This window comes from Hevea brasiliensis, chromosome 14 (genome assembly GCF_030052815.1).
Source record: "Hevea brasiliensis isolate MT/VB/25A 57/8 chromosome 14, ASM3005281v1, whole genome shotgun sequence".
NCBI lineage: Eukaryota > Viridiplantae > Streptophyta > Magnoliopsida > Malpighiales > Euphorbiaceae > Hevea > Hevea brasiliensis.
This window is the reverse complement of record NC_079506.1, coordinates 11925626-11953206: the sequence shown is the minus strand read 5'-3', so window position 1 is coordinate 11953206 and position 27581 is coordinate 11925626. Positions and strand designations below refer to the sequence as shown.

General features: G+C 35.7%; 1 protein-coding gene and 2 pseudogenes across 1 annotated transcript; 2 read left to right on the top strand and 1 right to left on the bottom strand.

Moving 5' to 3' along the window:
- Positions 1–361: 361 nt before the first annotated feature.
- On the top strand, positions 362–4059 carry LOC110661794 (YTH domain-containing protein ECT4-like; annotated as a pseudogene).
- An 8-nt stretch (positions 4060–4067) lies between these two features.
- On the bottom strand, positions 4068–7371 carry LOC131172750 (disease resistance protein RPV1-like; annotated as a pseudogene).
- A 17574-nt stretch (positions 7372–24945) lies between these two features.
- On the top strand, positions 24946–26744 carry LOC131172749 (YTH domain-containing protein ECT4-like). Its single transcript, XM_058134268.1, has 4 exons — positions 24946–25011; positions 25569–25633; positions 25753–26131; positions 26271–26744. Exons 1-4 carry the CDS (start codon positions 24946–24948, stop codon positions 26742–26744), a joined length of 984 nt encoding a protein of 327 aa, XP_057990251.1.
- Positions 26745–27581: the final 837 nt, after the last annotated feature.

Below are 27581 nucleotides of genomic sequence, written 5' to 3'. Positions count from 1 at the left end.
TTTTCTTCCTTGTGGAAATTGCTTGGACAAATAGCGTTATGAAGGTGAAAAGGCTTGGTTTTAATTTATTGTGGATTCCTATCTTTCCTGCAGTTGTGCCAATTTTCACTTTGTGGTTTGGTGTATGGTATGCATTGGATTACTGACAATTATAAAACACTAAAAGCTCAAGGAAATACGTTTTTGGTCATTATAACATAAGTTCAAGAATATGATCTATTTGTGTCAGTACCATGAGATCCATGCTTCTTGTTTAAAAAGATTGCTGGTGTTTTATTTAAATTTTTTGGATCTTAAATTTTTGTGGCTCTGTTTGTGTATCTCTAGGTATCCACATGGCGCAAATTTATTCTGTGCATGGTAGATGGTTATTTTATCAACAAACTTGCTTAATGCTTAGTAGAACAAGATTATCTTTTTATTATCTTATTTTCCTTTGTATGCCTTTGTTTTCAGGCTTCTGGAAAAGATGGATTACCATCTGGCTCAACATCATCGAGTTGCTCTTCAAGGGATGCTACTTCTAATACCAAAGGTGAAGGAGATGGTAATTCTAGTATCAAAGGGGAGGCTAACCAAGAGTCTGTTGGAGACCTCAGTATTTACAATCCACCAACTAGTAGTTACAATTATTACTAACCAGGTGGGATATTGAGACAGTTATATATTCTTCTTATATATAATCTCCTGGAGTTGTGATAAAGTCAATTAAATTGAATGCCATAATCTTAGTTAAAAGTATTCATATAATAGGTTTTTAGTGAAGTTGAGATGTCTAGTAATGTACTTACATTACTCAATGTGTTGCATAGGATGATGTTAATCAGCCTTGTGATTAAGTACTGATTTTTCTTACTTGACTTCCATATCATCAGAATCATTTTTTAGGCTAATGTTGCAATCATGTGAAAAATGAAAAGATAATACTTTAGTATGTCTTTAATCATGATAATTTTGAAAGTATTAGGTTGCTTTATTTTGCTTCAATTAAAGATTTGTTTTTTTTAGTTTGATTTGCAACTCTGAATTTTATAATTTGAGAATTTAGATCAAATCAATTTATGGTATATTTATTTCTTAAACTTACTATTTGTTGCAGGGTATAATGGATCCTTCACACAATTGGATGATCATGGTTATTTTCAAGCAGACGTATACTTCTATTTCTATTTGCAAAAATTAGGCAAAACTATGTCTCGTTCTGCTTGGCTGATAAGGATAGTTTTATATAATTGTGTCTTGTTGATAATTGATACTAGTGTATTGTTGATCGCATCAGGGAATGCAATCAGACAATGGATCACTAGTCTGTTATTTACCTCGCTATAATCCATATGCTTCTGGGACAGTAGTTGGGGTAGATGGGCAAAGTGTCAGTCAACAAGCAAATTTTTCTTCACCTGGATACCTTCCACATCCTTTTTTCCTATGGATCAGATGCCATGCCTTGTTATTCATGGGATTCAGCATATGTTAGTGATGTCTCAAATGGCAATACTGGCTCTCAAAATGGAAAATATGGATCAAGTTCTACTTTTGCTAAGTCCAATGGTTTTAACTCTATGAAGTCTAATGGCAATATTGGTGGTAAATCCTCTAAGTCTACAAATACACAGGCAATCAGACCTTTAAACAAGGTATGAAATAGTCTTACTTTCTATGTGTATATCTTTAAACGTTTCCCAAAAGGAATTGATTTTGAAGTTTGTTGTGCTAGTTGGTCATCAATAATCTTCAGCTTTGTGTGTTTTTGCTGATTTAACTTTTTATGTTACAGGTGTCTACATTTGGTTCTGATTTTTCAGCAGGTCTCTTGAAAGGATACCATCCTGTAGGAAATTTGCCTCCTTTTTCTATTCAAAAACAAGGTCCATTCCCGCATAATGATCCTGTGAACTATAGACAGAATGGAAGGATATGGAATGGAAATGATAGAAATAAATCTAGAGATAGATTCTATGAACACAGTGATTTTGAAACCTCGACTGAATTAACTTGTGGTCCTAGGGCCTCTAACAAATTTTCTTCTCTGGACACTGCTGCCAAGGAAGACTTGGGAATCACTGAACAAAGGGATCAATACAACAAACCAGATTTTGAAACTAAGTACGCAGATGCTAAGTTCTATGTTATCAAATCTGACAATGAAGATGACATTCATAAGAGCATTAAATATGATGTGTAGGCAAGCACTCTAAACGGCAATAAGAAGTTAGATGCAGCATTCCGTGAAGCAGAACAGAGATCAGGTGGAACTGGCACAAAATGTCCAATTTTCCTCTTTTTTTCTGTGAGTTGAAAATCATGTCTTCTATCTCCTGTTGTGCCTAAATCCTAATTTATTATCATGTCTAACATAAAATACTTTGTTTCAAGTCCTCATTTTCTCTTGATCATAACTTCAGGTTAATGGAAGTGGACAATTTGTTGGGATAGCTGAGATGGTTGGGCAGGTGGATTTCGATAAAGATATGGACTTTTGGCAACTTGACAAGTGGAATGGTTTCTTCCCAGTTAGATGGCATGTCATAAAAGACATTACTAACAGTCATCTGCGGCATATCATTCTTGAAAATAATGATGGGCAGCCTGTAACTTATAGCAGAGGCAGTCAAGAGGTATCTCCTTTTCTTTTGAACTCAATTGGATTCTGATGTCTTTGTTGTGAAAGCCAGTCTGCTCTACATTTACATCTTCTAATTTGTTATGTTATATTTTAAGAAATATGGCTAGAACTAAATACATATTGATTGTCGAAAATTGTGTTTACTTCATGGTAGTACTGCTTTACAATGAATATTTGTTATACTTGTCCTTGTCATATTGGGAATCAAGCAGCAATAATTTTAAATTCATTTAAAAAAAAAATCTCTATTTTGGAAGTTCTTGATTTCGAGAAAAGACCTGTTCTCTTACACAACAGCTTCTATTTGTGGAAGTCTTCTGCAATATGCTCTGCATGTGGTTCCCCTGCATTAAAAACTCACCTTAGCAGAGTATGTTGCCATTTTTCTGTTATTTTCAGTGGCTCTACTATACAAGTTAGGCTTTGATCCAATATATCTGGCAAAAGATGCTGCTAGAATAGAAACTTGTGCATAGTTGCCTCCGTTCTTGTTGAATATATTAAAGGATGGATTGACACGATTTGTTATAATAATTTGCAGATTGGAGTATTGGACTTGAGCAAGGTTTGGAAATGCTGAATATATTTAAGAGTTATTCAGCTAAGACCTCATTGTTAGATGACTTCAATTTCTATGAAAATCCAGAGAAATCTCTACACACTAAAAAGAGCAATAAGCCTGCAACTCTGCGAATGGAAATACATGAAAATGGTGATTTTCTGGTAAGTTCACTTTCAAAAACTAACCTTATAGTTTTGTCAACAATTCAGGTTTTACCGTTGCATCTTCTGAGGAGATGCATTTTTTCCCCTAAAATTTGCTATTGTTAAAATCATGATGTTATTTTTATCAGTTTTGGACTAGTGGCTGAATTATATGAATTTTGCTGTGCTATGTTAGGGATCTTGCCTAGATACAACAACAACAACAACTCAGCCTTAAGTCTTGCCTAGATACTTAACTAAAATTGAATGACTGCTGTGAATTGTATCAGTGCTCCAATTTTAAGTTTGCGGACTGCTATGGAAGTGCAACTCTATTTTTATTGTGCAGAAGCATACAAAAGCCGGAGATAGGAAATGCGATGATGATTTGAGGATCAAGAAAGCGACTAATCCCATGACTTATCAATCTAACAAAGAATCTCTCTCTCCACGGCTACAATCCAAAGAGTAATTATGTAAAGAAGCCAATAGAAAATTCAATTCCCGTTGTTGCTGCACCATAGGCATTTTATAGCTTTTTGAGTTATTTACAATGTTTATTCTACTAGAGGGGTTTTCCTCTAATGTGATGTTGTTCCTCTTCCTTGTTTTATCATTTCTTTAACTTTCTATTTATTCTTCAGGTGATAGTTTTGTAGTTTACTTGCTATGTTTATCTTAGTTGATTTGGAAGTGAAGTGGGGTTCAGTTTCAGTCAAATCATTACATTTGGAAGTTAATGTTGTAAGGTGGATGACAGAATAGATTATATGTTCACATAACATCATATCATATTGCAATATTGTTGACATTGCATATAAAAAAAAAAAGTATTTATCAGGTCACCTGTTTTTTTGCCCCTGATTTGAGCTTAATTATTCTCCTGTATAGTCTTCCATCTCTTTCTCAAATGCGGAGCAGAAAGTTGTTAAGAACCAAACAAGGAGATGATAGAGCTGCAAAAGATTGCAAGTATTTGTAAGAGTAAAGCAATTAAGAAAGCTAAAAAGTAACAGCAAACTAGAAATTAGTTTTACCTGTAGTGAAAGTGAGTAGGGTTTGGTTAGGAGGAAGCAGGAAGAGATAGAGAGAGATTTAGATCGAGTGAAGAAGAAGAGCCTCTTCTTCCTTTTCTTCTTCCTCATTATTTATTCTTCTTCTCTTCAAGTTGTCTTCCAATATTTGAAGAAGTGATTGGTGATCCTCGTCATCCTGATGCTCGTCATCCTGATGCTCTTCATTTCTGCTTCTCCTTTTATTTCTACTATATATAGGATGTACCCCACACTCAGCAATATCATCAATGTCATCGTCAATGGTGAAGTAAAATGAGGCCTTAACAATACACTCTTCATCAAAACGTGTCCTGAATCCATTGAATGAAAGCAACACGTTTGGTAAGTCTCAAAAAAACAGACCTTCAAAATAACCATCGTAATTCCGTAAATCCTCACGGTTATATAAGATGAATATATATCTTTCCTGCCTATTTTCATATTCATATATGAAATCCACCTCACAATTCATTCTTTCAAGTAAACAATTAGAATGTGTGGAATGAATAACAACGCAGAAAGAGAAGGCAATTAAGTGACGAAGGTCAAGTTTGAATGAAAGCGAGGATCCTTTATTCTTATGTCTCATCCTTTCTGGCACTTCACCTACTGCCTCAATAATCTAACTTTCTGACCTAACAGATGCGCTTCAAAAACATCCTCCATTACTTTCTTATTCAAATTGACGCCTTCACTAAAATTAAGAAATTTGCAATCTTCAAAAAAATATTCATCTTCACTTTTACCTCCTTCATTTTCATCTGCTTCTTCATATTCATCTTTACTTTCATCTTCAATTTTGTCTGCCTCTTCATTTTCATCTTCATATTCCAAGGAATGGAAAGAAATTGATGCAGATTCCAAAGAGTGGCAATCACTTGCAAATAAGAGTTCTAAGCATGATGGAAGCTCTGGTAAACTTATAAGACTCTCACAACCACTTAAACCAAGCTCTTTCAACTTCGAAAGTTGTTTGATGCTTTCTGGAAGACTTGCTAAATTTGAGCATTCATAGAGAAGTAATGTTTCAAGACATTCCAACTCGCCTATGCTAGTTGGAATAGTCACGAGTCTTGAACATCCAGAGAGATTTCAAATTGCCAATGCCGCTTGGAAGAGTCTCGAGTGCTTTACACCATTGCAAGGACAATATGGCAAGTTGAGACAGATGCCTAATTGATGAGGGCAGTTGCTCTATTCCAGTGTAATCTAAATTTAAAAACTTTATATTACACGGAATCTCTGGACAATATTTGACTTTATGGCATTCACATAGATCAAGTTCAGTAAGCTTGCCCAGATTTTGAAGAGAGGGAATTTCAACCAAACTCTCACATCCTTCCAAATATAAAAACTCAAGATTTGGGGCAATGCTAGACAAGCCAGGAATCCTGATCAGGTCATCAGAGTAGCTAAGGTCCATTAATTTCAAATTTCCAAGAGGCTGTGTCGGTAATTAATGGAAAAACATCAATAAATTAGAAGATACAAATTAACTTTTATAAAATGTATCTAAAATTTATAAACTGTACCTTATCTCCTCCATTCCACAGTTGTATGAGTTTGCTATAAGGCATATGAAGTTCTACAAGATTATTTGGCCAAAAGTTTAGTGGCAAAGATTCTAGAGGATAATGATCCCAGCAAAGATATCTTAGCGTTTGTGCACAAAATTGGAAGTTGTTAGGAAGGAGCACTTGGCCTAGTCCTCCTGAATTTGTGACTTTGACAAATCTAAGATTGCACATCTTCATAAAGGCCGTGGCACTTAGCTTCAAATTGCAACTCTGAGGCGTATAAAGCAATATGCCCTCAACATTTTCGGTTCCCTGATAAAGTAACAGCAAAAAGGATTATTGATTAATACTTAATTCGTCACAAGAGCCACAATTCTTACAAAATTCAAATATGATAATGAAAAAATTAAGCTTCATTGATTAATTTGGTCCTTACCGTTTCAGTTGTCAATACGTGACTAATATCTTTATAATTCCACAACCTATTGCGTCCTCCAGGCTGTTTGCATTCCTCATTAACAATATCCTTGCCCATTTACTCTAGCAAGTCATGCATATGAATCTGATTGACTGATGAAATAGATATGAGAGACTTCTTAATTAGTCGAGGTATTCCACTTTTTGGATAGAAACCAAATGCTTCTAATGTTCTCTCAACACGGTCTTTATTTTCCCCTTTGAAGAAACATGCAATATCAAGAAATATTTTTCTTCTCATTCCTCTGTAGCCCATCATAACTTGTTTTCAAAACAGCTTGAATTTTCTCAAGAGATTCGCCTTTCAATTTTTCCAATTCACTTTTCCATTCTTCTATCGTCATATCAAATAAATGAGATCCCAAAACTTTAAGAGCTAATGGATTGCCTCCAGCATAGCTTGTTGCCTTCTTTGATAGCTCCATATATCCTTCCTTGGGAAGATTTTGCTTAAAGGCATGCAAGTTAAAGAGCTTCAGACCTTGACAATGAATTAAATTCTCAACCTTATATATGCCATCCTTTGAACAAACATATTTAAGTACTTGCCGATCTCTACTAGTTACAATGATTCTACTTCCCTCACAATACAAATCGCGCTCTCCTGCTAAATTTTTTAAATGGTTAAAATCATCTACATCATCAAAAACAATGAATACTTTCATACACCGGAGCATTTTCATTGTAAAATCATCAAATTCAATGTGTCTACATGTAAATTTTTTTCCCTTAATAATTGACAAATGATTTTTTCTCGTACTAATTTTAATGATTGCTTTGTCATTGTTTCCCTAACATTTTCAACAAAGCAATGACCATCAAATTTATTCTTGTTTCGACGAAATACTTCTTGTGCAATAGTTGTTTTACCAATGCCTCCCATCCCCCAAATCCCCACAACTTGCTTATCTTTTGACAACTGTTCCATTGTTTCCACACGCGATTCAATTCCAATGAAGTTGTGATCATAACAATCATCATTTTTAGGCATATAACTATGTTTCTTCAAAACATTATTGACGATTTCCTCAACTAATTTGGACTCAAACCTAGTCACATATGAACAACAAACACTAGTAAGTAATGATAGACTCTGTAAGTAATAAGAGCTAGAAAAATCTTTTTTAACTACTAGAAACTCATACTTTATTAAGTACCAAAACCACCAATTTATACAGCATAATGTTGAAACTAAAATGCAGAAAATCTGCTACATATCAGCCTAATCTCAACTAATATTTGACTGGTTTATTTTCCTAAAGAATAGCAAAACATAAACTGAATTTGTTGACAGATTCAAAGACATGATACTTAACACTCCTCCTTGGCTTTGGAGCTACATACACCAAGCTTTTGTCTTAAGAATTCATATCTAGCTTTAGGCAGAGCTTTAGTTAAAACATCAGCACATTGATTTTCTGTCCTGCAATGGAGTAGTTGCACTTCTCCTTCCTTCTGTACATCTCTTAGAAAATAAAATTTTATTTTGAAATGTTTTGTTTTGCCATGGAACATCGGATTATTAGCTATTGAAATTACAGCTTGGTTATCCACAAATATCTATGTGCTTTCTTCTTGCTTCATATGCAAATTTGTAAGAAGTTTTCTAATCCAAAGTGCTTGATTCACAGCAGCAACAGCTGCCACATATTCTGCTTCTACTGTGGATTGTGCTATGACTTCTTGTTTCTTCGAACACCAAGAAAAAATTTTAGAACCAAAGTTAAAACAATTACCTGAGGTGCTTCGCATATCGTCAATGCATCCAGCCCAATCACTATCTGAATAACCATGAAAACTGAAATTTTCTACTTGGTTGAACTTTATTCCGTAATCAACTGTGGCTTTAACGTATCTGAGAATCCTCTTCGCTGCTTGAAAATGAATTTTACTAGCACAATGCATATACCTGGATAGCAAACTTACTGCATACATGATATCTGGCCTAGTTGCAGTCAAGTACATTAAGTAGCCTATTAAGCTCCTATACATCCTTTCATCAACTTTTTCAACTCCATCTTCTTGACAAAACTTCTCCTTTTGATTCATTGGAGTTGCAGTTGACTTGCACTCCTCCATATTAAATTTTTTGAGGACTTCTTTTGCATATTTTTGCTGGCACACAAAAATTTCATTTTGCTTTTGTTGTACCTGCATACCAAGAAAGAATGTCATATTGCCAAGATCTGTCATCTCAAAGACATCTTTCATCTCTTCTTTAAACTTGTCAATCAGCTCCTTTCTACTTCCTATTACAAGCAAGTCATCAACATAAAGAGACACCACAAGTATTTCATCATAAACATTCTTGATATACAAAGTAGATTCACTTAGACATTTTTCAAAGCCTAAGTTCTCCAATTGTGCATCAATTTTGCTGTACCATGACCTTGGCGCCTGCTTTAGGCCATAGAGAGCCTTCTTCAACCGATTTACCTTCTCTTCTTGTCCTTGAAGAACGAAACCTTGTGGTTGCTCCACAAATATTTCTTCCTCCAAATGCCCATTTAAGAAAGATGATTTAACATCGAGTTGGTGTACAACCCAATCCTTTTGTGCGGCAACAGCTAGCAACATCCTTATGGTATCCATCCTAGCAACTGGAGCGAAAGTTTTAGAAAAATCTACCCCAAACATTTGAGCATACCCTTTGACTACAAGCCTTGCCTTATACTTGTTTACGGAACCATCAGAATTGAGCTTGCTCCTATAAACCCATTTAACTCCTATAGCTTTCTTATCTTTCGGTCTATCCACCAATTCCCACGTTTGGTTTTTTCGATCATGTTAAGCTCCTCCTTCATTGTAGCTACCCATTTTTGATCTGTTGTTGCATCTTCATATCCTGTAGGCTCCATCATAGCTGTCATGACCCAACCTATGGGCCGGACCGGCACTAGGACCTGGGCCAGCCTAAAGCCCCCGAGGCCTGTAGTAAGCCTAACTATTCCTTAACCCAACTCTAAGGCCCATTTGGGCCCAGTTTCAAGAATTAAACCGGACAGAGTCCGGCCATAAAATGGACCTTTCAACGGGGAGTTTTTAACTCACCCGACCTGTAAAAACAATATATAATCAATTGGGGAGTTCAGATCACCCTCCACATACTCATAACAATATAAAAATAAATGGGAGCTCAGCTCCCTCATCCAGTCCATCAAACATGCATAAAATAATAAGTTTACAGGTCCAAAATAACAATTTATATTACAGACCCAAATCAAATAAATATTTCTAACACATGCAGAAATTCTAAGAGTTAACAGGTTTATACAAACATTAATAAATGACCTGTGAGGGAGAAAAGCAGGTTAACTAAAAAATATCCTCCTGTGGCCTGGAAAAATATTGAACAGGAGTGAGCATTCAACTCAGAGAGTAAAATATCAATTTTAACCATAATCTCTATAACTATCTAAAACTAATGCACCCTGTAGTGTGAAATGCAACATCAGCAATATTTTCACATCATAATAGCAAAAAGGTAATTTAGAGCACTCACACACCCGATAATGTCAAACAATACATATATGGGAGCTGATCCCCTATACAGCTCTCTTAATCCAACCTGTGCTAGCGAAGAACTCAGCTCGGACTTCCACTTAATAACCAAATCAGGGTCCCAGCGAAGAACTCAAGCCATGTCTACCTCGAAGGACCAGGTCCCAGCGAAGATCTCAAGCCGTGTCTACCCGTCCTATCCATAATCAACACCACATCACATGCACGCCAACGCACACACACTGCTCCAAATTACCACAACAACATACATGGCACTTTAACAGTTGTGAATGCAACATAAAACGTGCCTAGAGTTTAACTACATAGATATATACATATAATGTGATGCATGGGCATACTTGAACATATAATAATATCGAAATTACAATTAAAATTAATATTTTACTCACAGACTTGACAGCAATCACTGTGGTGTTTGGGCGGAGGAAGAAGGCTGTCTCGGCTCACCTGACAATTTTATTACAATCATTTAATAAATTTGATTCAATACAAACTAAGAAAAGACCAAATACGTCCTAAGTCGTGTCGAAAATCTGACAAGTCTCCCCTATATCTAGGACCTACCCAACCAGCAAAAGGGCTCAAAACGCACTTCTATATTCACAATTCATACACTCACAACTCAATCACATCACACAGCCCCTCCTGGGCCATCCAAACAGTCCTCAATCACAATATGTAAATTTACAGTTTAGTCCTTATAATTGATTATTTTTGCAAAAACTGCCCAAATAAGCTCTAAAAATTCTAAAACTTTGCCCCGCAGTCCTTAGCAATATTACTAGGCTATTGCAAAAAGAATCATAATTTTCTGAGCTACCACGAATATTTTATGGATTTTTAATCCCATTTAAGCACTAGAAAATTATGAAAAAGCAAGGTTCGGGTTTACCTATGCCGATTCCGACTCTGGGGACGCGCTCGGGACGTTTGACAATAGTGGGGTAGCCAAAATCTCGATCCAATTCGGAGACTTTTTCGGTAGCCGGTCTGTCTGGCCGAAAATTCACAGACCCGGACAACTGTCGAATTTCTGTGAATTGAAGATACCTACACGAAGCCCACAACACGGGGGTTAGTACATAAATTTTACGAAATTTTCTAAACTCATTTAATACTAAAAAAAAACACTACGAAGTTCCGCGGGACATATTGAAAAACAGTGTCAGAAAATTTTGAAATTTATATTCCCGCGAAGCTCTCGACGAGTGGAGCGCTCTGGTACTCTCGGTTTTCTCGTGGGGTTTACGGTTTGCAAGAAATCTAGCCCAAAAGTCAAAATGGGCTAAAACTTCTCGGACAAAAATTGGACAAACCGCTCGATGGATTTTGGTATTCTTGGTGTCTATGGAAAGATCTCGAGGTGTAGATGGTGTTTGACACAAGACCCGGCCTGATTGGTGGCCGAATCGGCCGGATTTCGGCCGAGAAGATGAAGCGTCGCGTGTGAGCAGGGGAGATATTCGCGCGCGTTTTTCGGTCGCCTGGGGCGTTGGCCGGCTGTGGGGAGGTGGTGGGGCAGCGCGCCGACGAGCTGGGGTAGCTGGGGAGGCGGCGGTGCGGCGAGAGGAGGAGGGAGGAGAGAGAAAATGGGAGAGAGAGAGAGAGAGAGGTCGGGACGCACGCGGGGAGAAAGAAAAAGGAAGAAGGAACCGGTCCGATTCGACCTGTCCGATCCGGTCCGGTTCGATTCGGTCGGTTCGATTCAGGATATAAAATTTTGAATTTTTACTCTGCCTTGGGACCGAAAACGAGGCCCAAAAATTTCAAAAAAATTCTAGAAAACTGAAAAAATTTATAGACTCTAAATATATTTTTAGTTTTACCACGTGGTCTTTAAATTAATTTTTAAAAATCATTAAAGTTTTTATTTTCGGAAAATCGAACCCGATTTCTAAAATCCAAAAAAATTTCAAATAATTTCCTAAAATTCAAATAAAATAAAATATCAATATTTACCCAAAAATAATAAATTTAAAAATTAGGGGTGTTACATTCTTCCCCCCTTACAGAAAATTCGTCCTTGAATTTTTTACACAAGGCAGAATAAAGTACAGGATTACACATTAAATAGATAAGGGTACTTGCTACGCATGTCCCGTTCCAACTCCCAAGTGCACTCTTCCACTAACTGGCTCCTCCACAAAACCTTAACCATAGGGATCTGTTTTGATCTTAGCTGCCTCACTTGTTAGTCCACTATGGCTATAGGTTGCTCCTCAAATGTCAAGTTTTCTTTCAGCTCTATTACATCCGGCTGTAGTACATGAGAAGGATCAGGAATGTATTTCCTGAGCATGGAGATGTGAAACACAGGATGAACATGAGAAAGGTTGGGTGGTAGCTCCAACCGGTAGGCAACTGCTCTAACTCTATTAGTAACCTCAAAAGGTCCAACATACCAAGACGCCAACTTGCCCTTCTTTCCAAATCTCATGACTCCCTTCATCGGAGAAACCTTCAGGAATACGTAGTCGCCTACTGCAAACTCCACATCCCTCCGTCTGGGGTCTGCATAACTCTTCCGCCATCTTAAAGTCAAGCTTTCAATCGTTCCCTGATTAAAGAAACTATCTCTGAAGTGTACTGCACTAGGTCTACATCATGCACCTTCGCTTCTCCCATTTCTATCCAACACAGAGGAGACCTACACTTTCTTCCATATAGTGCCTCATAGGGTGCCATCCCTATGCTGGAATGGTAACTGTTGTTGTAGGCAAACTCCACCAAAGCTAGCTGATCATCCCATTGACCTCCAAAATCCAAAACACTCATGCGAAGCATGTCTTCCAGTGTTTGGATTGTCCTTTCGGAATGTCCGTCTATCTGAGGGTGGAAAGCAGTACTAAAGTTCAACTGTGTGCCAAGTGCCTCCTGTAACTTTTTCCAAAACTGAGAAGTGAACTGGGGCCCTCTGTCAGATATTATAGAAGCAGGAACTTCATGCAATCTGACTATTTTTCGAATGTAGAGTCGGGGGTACTGTGCCACAGAATATGTGGTCTTCACAGGCAAGAAATGAGCTGATTTAGTTAGGAGGTCTATAATTACCCATATTGAATCATATCCTCGTGTGGTACGAGGCAACCCAGTCACAAAATCCATGGTAATCATTTCCCACTTCCATTCTGGGATACGGAGCTCTTGCAGCTTCCCTGACGGTCTCTGGTGTTCAAACTTCACCTTCTAACAAGTCAAGCACTTTGACACAAAGTCTGCTATGTCTCTCTTCATGCAATTCCACCAATAGCTATCTTTCACATCATGGTACATCTTGGTGGAGCCTGGGTGGACATTGTATAGTGTATAGTGTGCCTCTCGCATAATTTCATTTCTGAGATTGTCCACATCGAGCACACATATCCTAGAACCTTGCACTAGGGCGCCATTATTGGCAAATCCAAACTCACCACCTTCACCCTGCTGTACTCTTTCTATGATCTTCATCAATTGTTGGTCTCTGTGCTGGGAAACTCTAACTCTGTCTCGCAGGTCTGGTCTCACTGAAAAATGAGCCAACAATACCCTCTCATCTGAAAGATCTAGGATTAAACCTTGATCCATCAACTCATGTACTTCCTGAATCAACGGTCTCTTCTCTGCTGAAATGTGTGCCAAACTGCCAGAAGATTTTCTACTCAAAGCATCTGCTACTACATTGGCCTTCCCAGGGTGGTACTGGATGGTGCAATCATAGTCCTTTAGAAGCTCCATCCATCTCCTTTGTCTCAAGTTTAAATCCCTCTGTTGGAAGATGTACTTCAAACTTTTGTGGTCGGTGTATATCTCGCACACTTCACCATACAGGTAGTGTCTCCAGATTTTTAGTGCAAAGACTACAGCCGCCATTTCCAAATCATGGGTGGGGTAGTTCTGCTCATGCCTCTTCAGCTGCCTTGAAGCATAAGCCACTACTTTTCCATTCTGCATCAAAACACACCCTAAGCCAACTCTGGAGGCGTCACAGTACACGGTATATCCTTCACCACTCATCGGTAGTGTCAACACCGGGGTGGTGGTTAGACACTCCTTAAGCTTCTAGAAACTCTCCTCACAGTCATCTGTCCAAATGAATGGAACATTCTTCCGAGTTAACTTAGTTAGGGGAGCCGCTATCCTGGAAAAATCTTGCACAAAACGCCTATAGTAGCCAGCTAGACCCAGAAAACTTCGCACCTCAGTGACTGTTGTAGGCCTAAGCCAATCAGTTACAGCTTCAATTTTCTTGGGATCCACTTGAATGCCTTCACTAGAAACCACGTGTCCCAAGAATGAGATGCTTTCTAGCCAAAATTCACATTTTGAAAATTTGGCATATAGCTGGTGCTCCCTCAAAGTCTGCAACACCATCCTCAAGTGCCACACATATTCTTCCTCGGTCCAAGAGTATACCAAAATGTCATCTATGAATACGATGATAAAACGGTCCAAGAATGGCCTGAACACCCTGTTCATCAAGTCCATGAAGGCTGCTGGTGCATTAGTGAGTCCAAAAGACATCACCAAGAACTCATAATGACCATATCTTGTCCTAAATGCTGTTTTGGACACATCCTCATTCCTGATTCTCAACTGATGGTAGCCTGATCGCAGGTCTATCTTGGAAAAGAATCTAGCCCCTTGGAGCTGATCAAACAGATCATCGATCCGAGGAAGTGGATACTTGTTCTTCACAGTCACCTTGTTCAGCTGTCTATAGTCAATACACAACCTCAATAACTCATCCTTTTTTCTCACAAATAGAACAGGAGTGCCCCAGGGTGAAGTGCTCGAACGTATAAAACCCTTATCCAAAAGCTCCTGAAGTTGCTCCTTTAGCTCTTTTAATTCTGCTGGTGCCATCCTGTAAGGCGGCATTGATATGGGGTTTGTACCCGGAACAACATCAATGCAGAACTCTATTTCCCTTTCTGGTGGCAACCCTGGAAGCTCTTCAGGGAAGACATCCATGAATTCTCTGACAACAGGAACATTTTCCATGTTGACACCTTCTACAGACGTATCTCTCACCAATGCCAAATACACTTGACATCCACGCCTCAACATTTTTCTAGCACTAATTGCTGACACCAAATTATATGGAGCCACGCTGACACTAATTGCTAGCATCTATTTTTCATTGCAATGTTGTGTTGCCAAGAAAATAGCATTGAACGTCCTACAATGAGAGAATTAGTTCAAATGCTCTCTGAGTTTCCTCGTAACTCTCCAAATTACCATTCTTCATCATCTTCTATTGTTTCCCAACAATTGAAAAATGGGGAAAATGAGAAAATCCTTGCAAAATCCAAAAAAGATCTTTTAGTTTAAGCTTGAATAATTTTCTTTTTCCCTATGAATTTTAATGCTGTCTTTAAATTGGCTTGATTTTTGTTATAGCTTTTTTTTTATTATTATTAATGTGCAAAGAATAATTTTTTTCTTTATAATTCTTGGGCATAGAATTAGGCATATAGATGTAGGAATAATTTGTGGGTTACCTTCTTTTTAAGGAGTGACCTCCTTAGGTGGAGAGCTTGCAATCTTTTATTAAAGGGATCATGAATGCTTTTTGTATTATATACTCTTCTCTATACAAATGCTATATTTGATTGCTTTACATTACTTCATTTTTTGCCCCACCTCTACATTTTGTCCCCCCTTCATGTTATAATCAATGTTTATAGATATGAAGTGATGGTATGATGGCATTAATAATATGTAAACTCGATTCACTTTGAAACTAAGACATAAGTATGTGAGATTTATATATTTAATAAGTAAATTTCACCATATATCCTATGTTATAGATTCAAGAAAAATCCTTTCTAAATATGTGGAGCTAATGTAGATCTAAAGCATCCCATATAATAATTTTTTAAAGTAATTAGAAAAAGAAATTTAAATTCAAAAACTCTATTTTTATTTTATTAATTAAACACTGAGTCCATATATTAAAATAGATGTTTCCAAGGAGCTAACATGCGATATTCTTTTTCATAGTATTACTGCATGACATTCTCTATCATGTTAATTCTCTTTTTTTTTTCTTTAAAAAAATATTATTTTTAAGAATAATATTAATATTAATAAATAAAAATAATATTTAAATATATTATGCTTTTTAATATGAAAATATAATATTATATTCTATATATTCTTTTAATTTATTAAAAAAATATAATATAATATTAAAAATGATAAAAATAACCATGTGATTAAACCAATTTCAAATGATTTCATATCTTTAATTAATATTTTTGTTATATTATTATATTTTTATTTTTTATTATGAAATTTTCATTAAAAAATTTAAAAGATAAAAAAATTTAATCTATATAAAAATAATAAAAATAAATATAAAATAATTGTTCTAAATTTTCCATCGAATGTGGAAGCTGACGCTGGTATTTTCCATCCCCAATTTTTTAAATTTATAATAATAATAAAAAAAAAAATAAATTTCCACTAGAAGCTGAGAACTCTCAACTTTTGAAAAATAAAAAGGTTAGCTTTAAATTGCTCTAAGCGTGTTGTTTAAATTTGCCAAAAAAATATATTAAAAATTAAGATTTAACCGAAGTTAAATCAATAATGAATTTATAAATTCTTATTAATAGGGGTAATATATAAACATAAAAAATACTCATTTTCACTTGTATATATATTCAATTAATAAATTTATTTTTCCTAAGAAAACTAATAAATTTATTTCAATTAATAGAATCATCCAAACTTTAATGGAATAAGAGAAAATTATTTAACAAAAGAAATTATATGACACATCTTTAAAAGCAGGGCAAATTAATATCTTTAAATATAGGATAATATTAAAATTTTATATAAAAATTATCTTTTAAAAGGAAAATTTTATATAATATTAAAATTTTATATGTATTATATATATATCAATTTATAATAATTAAAAAAAATAAAATATAAACTAAAAATTAAAATGAATAAAATACAGACGCATATCATCAAATTTCAAAATAATATGAAGTAAAATCACATGGAGCATTCCTCATGTAGGTATGAACTATTTTCTCAACAATTAATTAATATTTCATACTAGAAATTCATTACATATAAATATTTTCTTATTTATATAAAAATATTAATGATTATATTTACATTATCTTTTTAAACCATAGACATTTTAATTAATGAATTATATTAAAAAAAAAACTTTTAATATATCATAAAATATATAAATATAGCCCTACCATTATAAATGATATATAATTAATGTAAATTATAATTTATATATTTTGTGCATTTTTAATTATATCTTTCACCAATCAAATTAATATCTAATTTTTTTTTTTCCAATCAATAACAAAATAACACTAAATATTGAACTTACCTAAATAAATCTTGAATTATATCGAAATTGAAATATCAAATTGGCTCAAATTAATAATTTAAGGGTTTGAATTAGAATCAAACTGATTATAATTTATAGTGATGGGTTTTAATTTTTTTCTCTTATTATAAAATTGAAATTGATGGTTCGAATAGACAATTTTAATCTTATTGAAATCAGATTAAAAAAAATGATAATTTTATAAGGTGCAATGTGAATTAAAACATTTTTGAACTTGAAACTAAAATTAGAATCAAATCAAGATTAATTTTATTACCTAATTAAATCTTGAATTGCCGATTTCAACTCAAAATCAATCTGATTTGAATCAGTAACTAGCCAAAATATACCCATAAAATATAATTTTTTTTTTAATTTTATTTCGTTATTTTTTAAAACTAATTATATTTCATTATTAAACATGTTGGAAAAAAAAGGAAAAAAAAAAAACAACAAAGAGAATTTAATTTCCTAACAAGGTTAGCACAAAACTGGACGCACTCCCAAAATATTGGCGCTTTCCCACCCTTTTTGTCTTTAAACCCTACATCCAACGGTCACTATTTCCTCTTCTCAAACCAGGAACTCATCTGACCTGTCCAATCCTTCCATAATTAGACCCTTTTGTTTCCCTCTTCTCCTTCTCGACCTTACTTTCACTGCTTCTTCTTCTTTCCTTCTCTGTAAAACCGCTTTTCTACTCTACTGAAAAGCGGTTTTCTGGACACATCAGATCGGGTCTCTCGTTTCGTATCGGCCTCGATCCGTCGCTTCTAGGTCCGCTTCCGATTTCTCATTTTTCTTCGTTTTTAGTCCTCTGGTGCTTCCTCTGTAGCGTAAGCGTATCAAAGGAAATGAAAAGTTTTAATTTTTTTGCTCTCTATGAGTAGTTTTATCGGTGACTTCTTTTTTAAAGTTCCATTTTGCAAATTGATATTCTATTTATGCGGACTTGAAGTCATGAAATTTCATTTTTTCGCGATTTCTCTCCAACCAAGCAGATTTCCCTCCCCCCCCTCTTTAAAAACGAAAAATCTTTGAAAGTTGTTTGTTTTCTGTAAGATATATATTGAATTTCCCACTTTTATTCAAAAAGATCTCTTTTTTTTTTTTTTTTTAAAAAGTTGAGAATTTGCATTTGATTTTTCTCTCCAGGGATTTTTTTTTTATAATTTATATTCAAAATTCCATTTTCTGTTTGATTTTTATCTCAAAAGAAAAAAAAAACTATCAAAAGATAATAATAAAATAGAATTTTATGATTTCCATTAATTAATTAATTAATTAATAATAAGAGGAATCTGAATCTCTTTTTTTCCCGTTCTGTGTAAGTTGCCGACATGTGCCTGGTGGACACTGGATAGCGTGCAACCAGCGTTTTTGCTTTTGAAGATGAGATTTTTTTAAAAATTTTATTATTAAAAGGAAAACAATAAAATTCAATTTTTATAAGAATAAATATTTTATTTTATCGATAGGGGTTGAATTAGGTTGGGTTGATATTGCTACTAAAATTATTATTAAAAAAGTTATTTTTAAAATATATTAATTATAAAATATTAAAAAATAATTAAAAATTAAATTTAATTTATTTTAATTATAAAAAGATAAAAATAATAAAATTATTTTTTAAATTATTTTTTAATAATATTTAAAATAATATTTTTATTCAAAAAAAAATAATTTCACCCATCAAAATACAATGCTAAATCGTAAGACTTTTGGTATAAAAGTACTGGTGCTTTGACTTTGACTAACACTTTTGCTATTTATTTTGTCTCTCTGTTTGCAGGTGTTAACTTGGGCTTTTATCGATCGACGATTGTCGCTGGAACAGAACTTGAGAAACGCATCCTCTCTTATTGGGTTTCTTTTCCCCTTTCCCCCTCCTCCTCTTCTTCCCCCTCCGTCCCCAACCCCAACCCCCCACCCCCCCCCCCCCCCCCCAACTTTTTAAATATAAAGCTATTATGGGTTCTGTTTTTAATTTCATTTGTGTTACTTTTTTTTAACTGAAAATGGGAAAAAAAAAATCTGGGTTGTTCATTTTATATTGAAGATGGGTAATAATTATCGTGGATGATCAAGATTTTCATTTTATGGAAAGTAAATTGTTTGGCTTGTTTGATTTATGCCCTTTTCGCCCCTTTCAGTCCTTCCTCTTGCTGCTAAAATTGCGTATTGGCTCTGTCCTGTGGAAAAAAAAAAAAAAGAAAAATTCTGTATTGACTGTTTAATGGTGTAGATATTGTTGGCAACTCCATGATTTGTTGGCTAAGTGAATAAGTATTGTATTCTTAACTATATAATGCAGCTGAATCTGTTCCTACAGGATTGAAGTCGGAGTCCATTAGGAAATTGCCTAGGCGTGATGTGGTATGTCATATTAATCTATGTTGCTTTTGTTTTCTTCCTTGTGGATAATTGCTTGGAAAAATGGCGTTATGAAGGTGAAAAGGCTTGGTTTTAATTTATTGTGGATTCCTATATGTAAAAGAACTAAGAAATTTTGGAATAAGAATTCTGATGTTTATTGCCTCAGAAATTAAAGATATATAAAAAAAATTACAGGTTTCTAATCAAGCTAAACTACCAAAATTATATCAGAATCATACAATAAAAGGTAAGAACAGATATGCACACAAAAATTCCTAAACAAATGCCCTAAATAAATGCAAAATAAGTGGTAGCTAACAGTTACCTTTCCTATAAACCCTCAAGTTGGAGCATGGAGATCTCGAATGCCCAACTTGCGCAGAAGAAAGTCAAACTGATCCTTTCCCAATGCCTTTGTGAAGATATCCGCATGTTGCATTGAACTACGTACATAATCTGTTCGAATGCTACCATTCAATATCTCATCACGGATAAAATGACAGTCTACTTCAATATGCTTGGTACGTTCATGATAGACAGGATTAGCAGCTATATGCAGAGCTGCCTGACTATCACAATACAAATTCATAGGTTCAGTATGCGCCACACCAAGAGAATTCAATAATCCTTTCAACCATTTAAGTTCACAAGTTGTAGTACTCATAGACCGATATTCAGCTTCAGCGGATGAGCGAGACACTGTCTGTTGCTTTTTAGTCTTCCACGAGATAGGGGATTCACCCAAAAGAACAAAATAACCGGTCAAAGACCATCTCGTCAAAGGACAGCTAGCCCAATCAGAATCACAGTAAGCAGACAATTTGAGATCACAATTGGCATGCAGTAGTATACCCTGACCTGGATTTCCTTTCAAATAATGCACAACTCTAACAGCTGCCTCCCAATGAGCTTTCTTCGGTTGTTGCATGAACTGAGCAAGAATATGCACACAATAAGACAACTCGGGCCGAGTTATTGTTAGATAAATAAGCCGTCCCACCAGACGCCTATACTGAGCAGGGTCATCCACATCATCACTCTCGGTAAGGGCCAGCTTGTGATTTTGTTCAAGAGGAGTTTTAGTAGGCTCGTAACCCAGTAATCCAACTTCTGAAATTACATCCAACGCATACTTACGTTGACACAAGAAAATACCATTCGAGTTTCTGGCTACTTCAATCCCTAAGAAAAATTTCAGCTTCCCAAAGTCTTTCATATGAAAGCAATGACTCAAATAGCTCTTGAATTTTTGTACAGCAGAAACATCATTGCTGGAGATAATAAGGTCATCCACATGAATAAGCACATTCAATTGAACAGTCCCAGCTCGAAAAGTGAACAAAGAGTAATCTGAATATAATTGCTGAAATCCATAAGCTTTCAGAGATGCAGCCAATTTCACAAACCAACATCTAGGTGCTTGCCGCAAACCGTATAGAGATTTTCGGAGTTTACAAACCTTCCCTGGTGATTGAGAAGTAAATCCAGGCGGCATCTTCATGTAAACCTCTTCCTCCAAATCACCATGTAAGAAAGCATTTTGGATATCCATCTGATGGAGTTCCCAATTCTTTGCAGCCGCAACGGCAAGAAAGGTGCGTACAGTAACCATTTTTGCTGTAGGAGCAAAAGTCTCCTGATAATCTATGCCTTCAACTTGATTATTTCCCAATATCACTAACCGCGCCTGGTATCGTTCAACACTTCCATCAGAATTGTATTTAATTTTGTATACCCACTTGCTTCCTATTGCTTTCTTCCCAAATGGCAGATTTTTAACTGTCCATGTACCATTATCCTCTAAAGCTTGTATTTCTTTTCTCATAGCCGCTCTCCACCGTTCATCCTTAACTGCTTCTGCATAAGAGCTTGGTTCATGTCCTGTAGTAATGGCTGCCAAAAAACATCGGTGTTGTGCAGAGAATTTATCATAACCCACATAATGTGCTATAGAATGAGGCGTACCTGAGGAATCAGATTGGGAAGGTGAGCATACCGAGGGGCTTGTTTTGATTGCATTTGTCACATAATCCTTCAAACGAACACTAGGTTGCTTAGCCCTTTGTCCCCTACCTAGTTGCTCTTCAACAACTTCACCTCTATCCACTCCCTCACTGTTTTCATGGATCAATTCTTCCGTTTCAGGATTCACCTCACTTTCTCTATCCACACTTTCATCATGCTCCTTTCCCAAGTTGTTCTCTAAACCATCAACTTCATCACCCAACTCCTCAACTCCATTTTTAATGAGTTCATCACCCATTATTTTCTCATTTGCATACGGAAATTCTGTTTTAGTGAATACCACGTCTCTTGATATAAAGTATTCTTTAGTTTCCAAATCATACAATCTCCATCCCTTCTTTTCAAATGGATACCCAACAAAAACACACCTACGACTTCTACTACCAAATTTTTCTTTATCCTGATTCAGATTATGCGCATAGCACAAACAACCGAAAATCCGAACGTGTTTGTAAGAAGGTACTTTCCCAAAGAGCATCTCATATGGGGTTTTACCATTTAATAACATAGATGGAGTCCTATTAATCAAATACCCAGCTGCAAGTACACATTCTCCCCAAAATTCTATGGGTAAATTTGCTTGGAAACGCAAGGCTCTTGCCACATTAAGAATATGGCGATGTTTTCTTTCCACTCGGCCATTTTGTTGAGGTGTTCCTACACAGGAAGTCTGATGCAATATCCCTTGTTCATCTAAATATTCTTTCAAGCACATAAATTCACTTCCGTTATCACTTCTGACAATTTTCACATTTTTTTCAAATTGGCGTTTAACCATCACAGCAAATTTCTTAAGAACACAAGCTACTTCTTGTTTTCCATTCAGCAAATATATCCAAATAGCATGAGAGTAATCATCAACAATTGTTAAGAAGTAAATTGCTCCACAAGAAGTTGGGACTCTATAAGGTCCCCACAAATCACAATGTATCAATTCAAAACAACCATCAGCTTTATTGTCACTAGAAAAGAAAATCTCTCTTGTTTGCTTTGCTCTAAAACAAACTTCACAAGTTTTATTAGTTTTCCTAACTATGCTGCCAGCTTCTGGAATTAACTCTACCACCTTATAAGAAGGATGACCCATTCTCTTATGCCAAAGCTCAAAAGACCCCACATCAGTTACCTTGCAAGCATGTACCGATGTCACTCCCTGGCGAAAGTACAGCCCCTCGCGTTGCTCACCCACTCCAATCAGGTTCCTCGAATTTAGGTCCTGTATAGCACAAATTTTGTTAGTGAGTTGAATAACCAAATTTGAATCATTAAGTAGTTGTGATACAGAGATCATATTGCAATTCAAATTTGGCACATAAAGGACTCGTTGCAATTTCAAGTCTCCTCCAAGCAACACAGTTCCTTCTTTCACCGCTAAGGTCTTTTCTCCATTAGGTAACCCGACAGAGCACGGCACAATGTCACGCAATTCACTCAAAAATGCCAGCGTTCCTGTCATATGATGGGAAGCTCCTGTGTCAATAATCCAAGGAAATATCCTCTGCGTACCTGTCAGCTTCTCATTGCCACCATTCTGACAAGAATTCAACATGCCCAGCAAAGCAGCCCACTGTTCTTCATTTAATCCACTAAGACCCTTTCGATTTGAATCTGTCACAATTCCATGCCCACCATCAACTCCAGTTGCTTGTGTGGCGTTGGCACGAGCAACTCCTCCCTTGCTACGTCCTGCTCCATTGCCACGCTTTTGACCACCTCCTCGTCCAGCAGAAGTTCCACGTGGTCTATTACCCCACCATTTTGGATAACCTATCAGCTGGAAACAACTTTCAGCATCATGTCCCTCTTGGTTGCAATTAGAACAAATTGAGGATTTGTCTTTATCCCCTCCTGAATTTCGACTACCTGCTCGAATTGCAAAACTCATAGGATTACCTCTTTCTTCCTTGGTTCGTGTCATAGTTCGCACCCACTCTTGCTAAACAACCATAGCATAGGCACGATTCAAATTGGGCAAGGGTTCAGTGCTCAAAATATTAGAGCGCACTCTTCTGTATCCTTCTTAATCCAAGCCCATCAAAAACTGATGAACTCTCTATTCTTCATGCTTTCTTTCCAATTCAATGGTAAGATTGCATCTGCAGCCTGCACAGATACACACTAGTATCTGATCATAGTTGTTTATTTCATCCCATAACGTTTTGAGTCTTCCGAAATAGGACACGATCGGTTGACCTTCCTGCCTACAATTCGCCAGATCCGATCTCAGTTGCTGCATTCGTGGACCATTCCCAATCGAGAACCTCTGTTTAATATCCTCCCACAAATCCTTTACGTCCTCCATGTGAGAGATGGTCGAGCGAAGTGTCGGTTCAATGGTGTTAAACACCCAAGAAACCAGCATAGAGTTAACCGTCCACCAATCTTCGAGTTCCAGTGAGTCATCTGCTGGTTGCTTGACAGATCCATCAATAAAACCATATTTCTTTTTGGCCAGCAATGCGGTCCGCATAGCTCGCGCCCATTCTTCGTAATTCATGCCCTTCAACTGAACTTGGTTAATCAAGTTACCTGGGTTGTCATTCGAATTCAGTGTGTAAGAACTAAAAGTTTTCTTCCCTGATCCAGAACTCTCATTTTTCTTTTCATTAGCTATGGCTCTGATACCATGTAAAAGAACTGAGAAATTTTGGAATAAGAATTTTGATGTTTATTGTCTCAGAAATTAAAGATATATATAAAAAATTACAGCTAATAAATAAGTTCCTAATCAAGCTAAACTACCAAAATTGTATCAGAATCATACAACAAAAGGTAAGAACAGATATGCACACAAAAATTCCTAAATAAATGCCCTAAATAAATGCAAAATAAGTGACAGCTAACAGCTGCCTTTCCTATACTATCTTTCTTGTAGTTGTGCCAACTTTCACTTTGCGGTTTGGTGTATGGTATGCATTGGATTACTGAGAATTATAAAACACTAAAAGGTCAAGGAAATATGTTTTTGGTCATTATAACATAAGTTCAAGAATATGATCTATTTGTGTGAGTACCATGAGATCCATTCTTCTTGTTTAAAAGGATTGCTAGTGTTTTATTTAAATTTTTTGGATCTTAGATTTTTGTGGCTCTGTATGTGTATCTCTAGGCTTCCACATTGCACTAATTTATTCTGTGCATGGTAGATGGTTATTTTAACAACAAACTTAATGCTTAGTAGAACAAGATTAGATGCTTATTTTAACAACAAACTTACTTAATGCTTAGTAGAACAAGATTATCTTTTTATTATCTTATTTTCCTTTGTATGTCTTTGTTTTCAGGCTTCTGGAAAAGATGGATTACTATGTGGCTCAACATCATTCAGTTGCTTTTGACGGGATGCTACTTCTAATACCAAAGGTGAAGTAGATGGTAATTCTAGTATCAAAGGGGAGACTGACCAAGAGTCTGTTGGAGACCTCGGTATTTACAATCCACCGACTAGTAGTTACAATTATTACTACCCAGGTGGGATATTGAGACGGTTATATATTCTTCTTATATATAATCTTTTGGAGTTGTGATAAAGTCAATTAAATGGAATGCCATAATCTTAGTTAAAAGTACTCATATAATAGGTTTTCAGTAAAGTTGAGACTTGAGATGTCTGGTAATATACTCCTCAATGTATTGCATAGGATGATGTTAATCGGCCTTGTGATTAAGTACTCATATTTCTTAGTTGACTTCCATATAGTCAGAATCATTTTTTAGGCTAATGGTGCAATCATGTGAAAAATGAAAAGATAATACTTTAGCACGTCTTCAAGCATGATAATTTTGAAAATATTAAGTTACTTTACTTTGCTTCAATTAAAGATTTTTTTTTTCAGTTTGATTTGCAGCTCTGAAGTTTATGATTTGAGAATTAGATTAATTTATGGTATATTATTTCTTAAACTTACTCTTTGTTGCAGAGTATAATGGATCCTTCACACAATTGGATGATCATGGTTATTTTCAAGCAGATGGATCTCATATGGTATGTTCTTCTGACGTATACTTTCATTTCTATTTGCAAAAATTAGGCAAAACTATGTCTCGTTCTGCTTGGCTGATAAGGGTAGTTTTGTATAATTGTGTCTTGTTGATAATTGATAGTAGTGTATCGGTTGATCACATCAGGGATGCAATCAGACAATGGATCACTAGTCTATTATTTACCTGCTATAATCCATATGCTTCTGGGGCAGTGGTTGGGGTAGATGGGCAAAGTGTTGGTCAACAAGCATATTTTTCTTCACCTGGATACCTTCCACATCCTGTTTTCTATGGATCAGAAGCCATGCCTTGCTATTCATGGGATTCAGCATATTTTAGTGATGTCTCAAATGGCAATACTGGTTCTCAAAATGGAAAATATGGATCAGCTTCTACTTTTGCCAAGTGCAGTGGTTTTAACTCTATGAAGTCTAATGACAATACTGCTGGCAAATCCTCTAAGTCTACAAATACACAAGCAATCAGACCTTTAAACAAGGTATGAAATATTCTTACTTTTTATGTCTATATCTTTAAACTTTCCCAAAAAGAATTGATTTTGAAGTTTGCTGTGCTTGTTGGTCATCACTAGTCTTCAGTTTTGAGTGTTTTTGCTGATTTAACTTTTTTTGTTACAGGTGTCTGCATTGGGTTCTGATTTCTCAGCAGGTCTCTCGAAAGGATACCATCCTGTAGGAAATTTGCCTCCTTTTTCTATCCAAAAACATGGTCCATTCCCGCATAATTGTCTTATGAACTATAGACAGAACGGAAGGATATGGAATGGAAATGATAGAAATAAATCTGGAGACAGATTCTATAAAAACAGTGATTTTGAAACCTCAAATGAACTAACTTCTGGTCCTAGGGGCTCTAACAAATTTCCTTCTCTGGAGACTGCTGTCAAGGAAGACTTGGGAATCACTGTACAAAGAGATCAGTATAACAAACCAGATTTTGAAACTAAGTACGCAGATGCTCAGTTCTATGTTATCAAATCTTACAATGAAGATGACATTCATAAGAGCATTAAATATGATGTATGGGCAAGCACTCCAAATGGCAATAAGAAGTTAGATGCAGCATTCCGTGAAGCAGAACAGAGATCTTGAAAATAATGGTAGGCGGCCTGTTACTTATAGCAGAGACACTCAAGAGGTATCTCCTTTGCTTTAGAACTCAATTGTCTTCTGATGTTTCTGTTGTGAAAGCCAGTCTGCTCTACATTTACATCTTCTAATTTGTTATATTATATTTTAAGAAATATGGCTAGAACTAAATACATATTGATTGTCGAAAATTGTGTTTACTTCATGGTAGTACTGCTTTACAGTGAATATTTGTTATACCTGACCTTGTCATGTTGGGAATGGAGCAGAAATATTTTTAAGTTCATGTTAACCTCAAAAAAAAAAAAAAAAAAACTACTCTCTATTTTTGAAGTTCGTGGTTTTGAGAAAAGACCTGTTCTCTTACACAACAGCTTCTATTTGTGGAAGTCTTCTGCAATATGCTGTGCATATGGTTCCCCTGCATTAAAAACTCAACTTAGCAGAGTATGTTGCCATTTTTCTGTTATTTTCAGTGGTTGTACTATACAATTTAGGCTTGATATTTCAATATATCTGGCAAAAGATGCTGCTAGAATAGAAACTTGTGCATGGTGGCCTCTGTTCTTGTTGAATATATTAAAGGTTGGATTGACACGATTTGTTATAATAATTTGCAGATTGGACTTTAGCAAGGTTTGGAAATGCTGAATATATTTAAGAGTTATTCAGCTAGGACCTCATTGTTAGATGACTTCAATTTCTATGAAAATCGAGAGAAATCTCTACACACTAAACAGAACAATAAGCCTGCGACTTTGCAAATGGAGATACACGAAAATGGTGAGTTTCTCCAAGTTCACTCTCGAAAACTAGCCTTATAGTTTTGTCAACAATTCA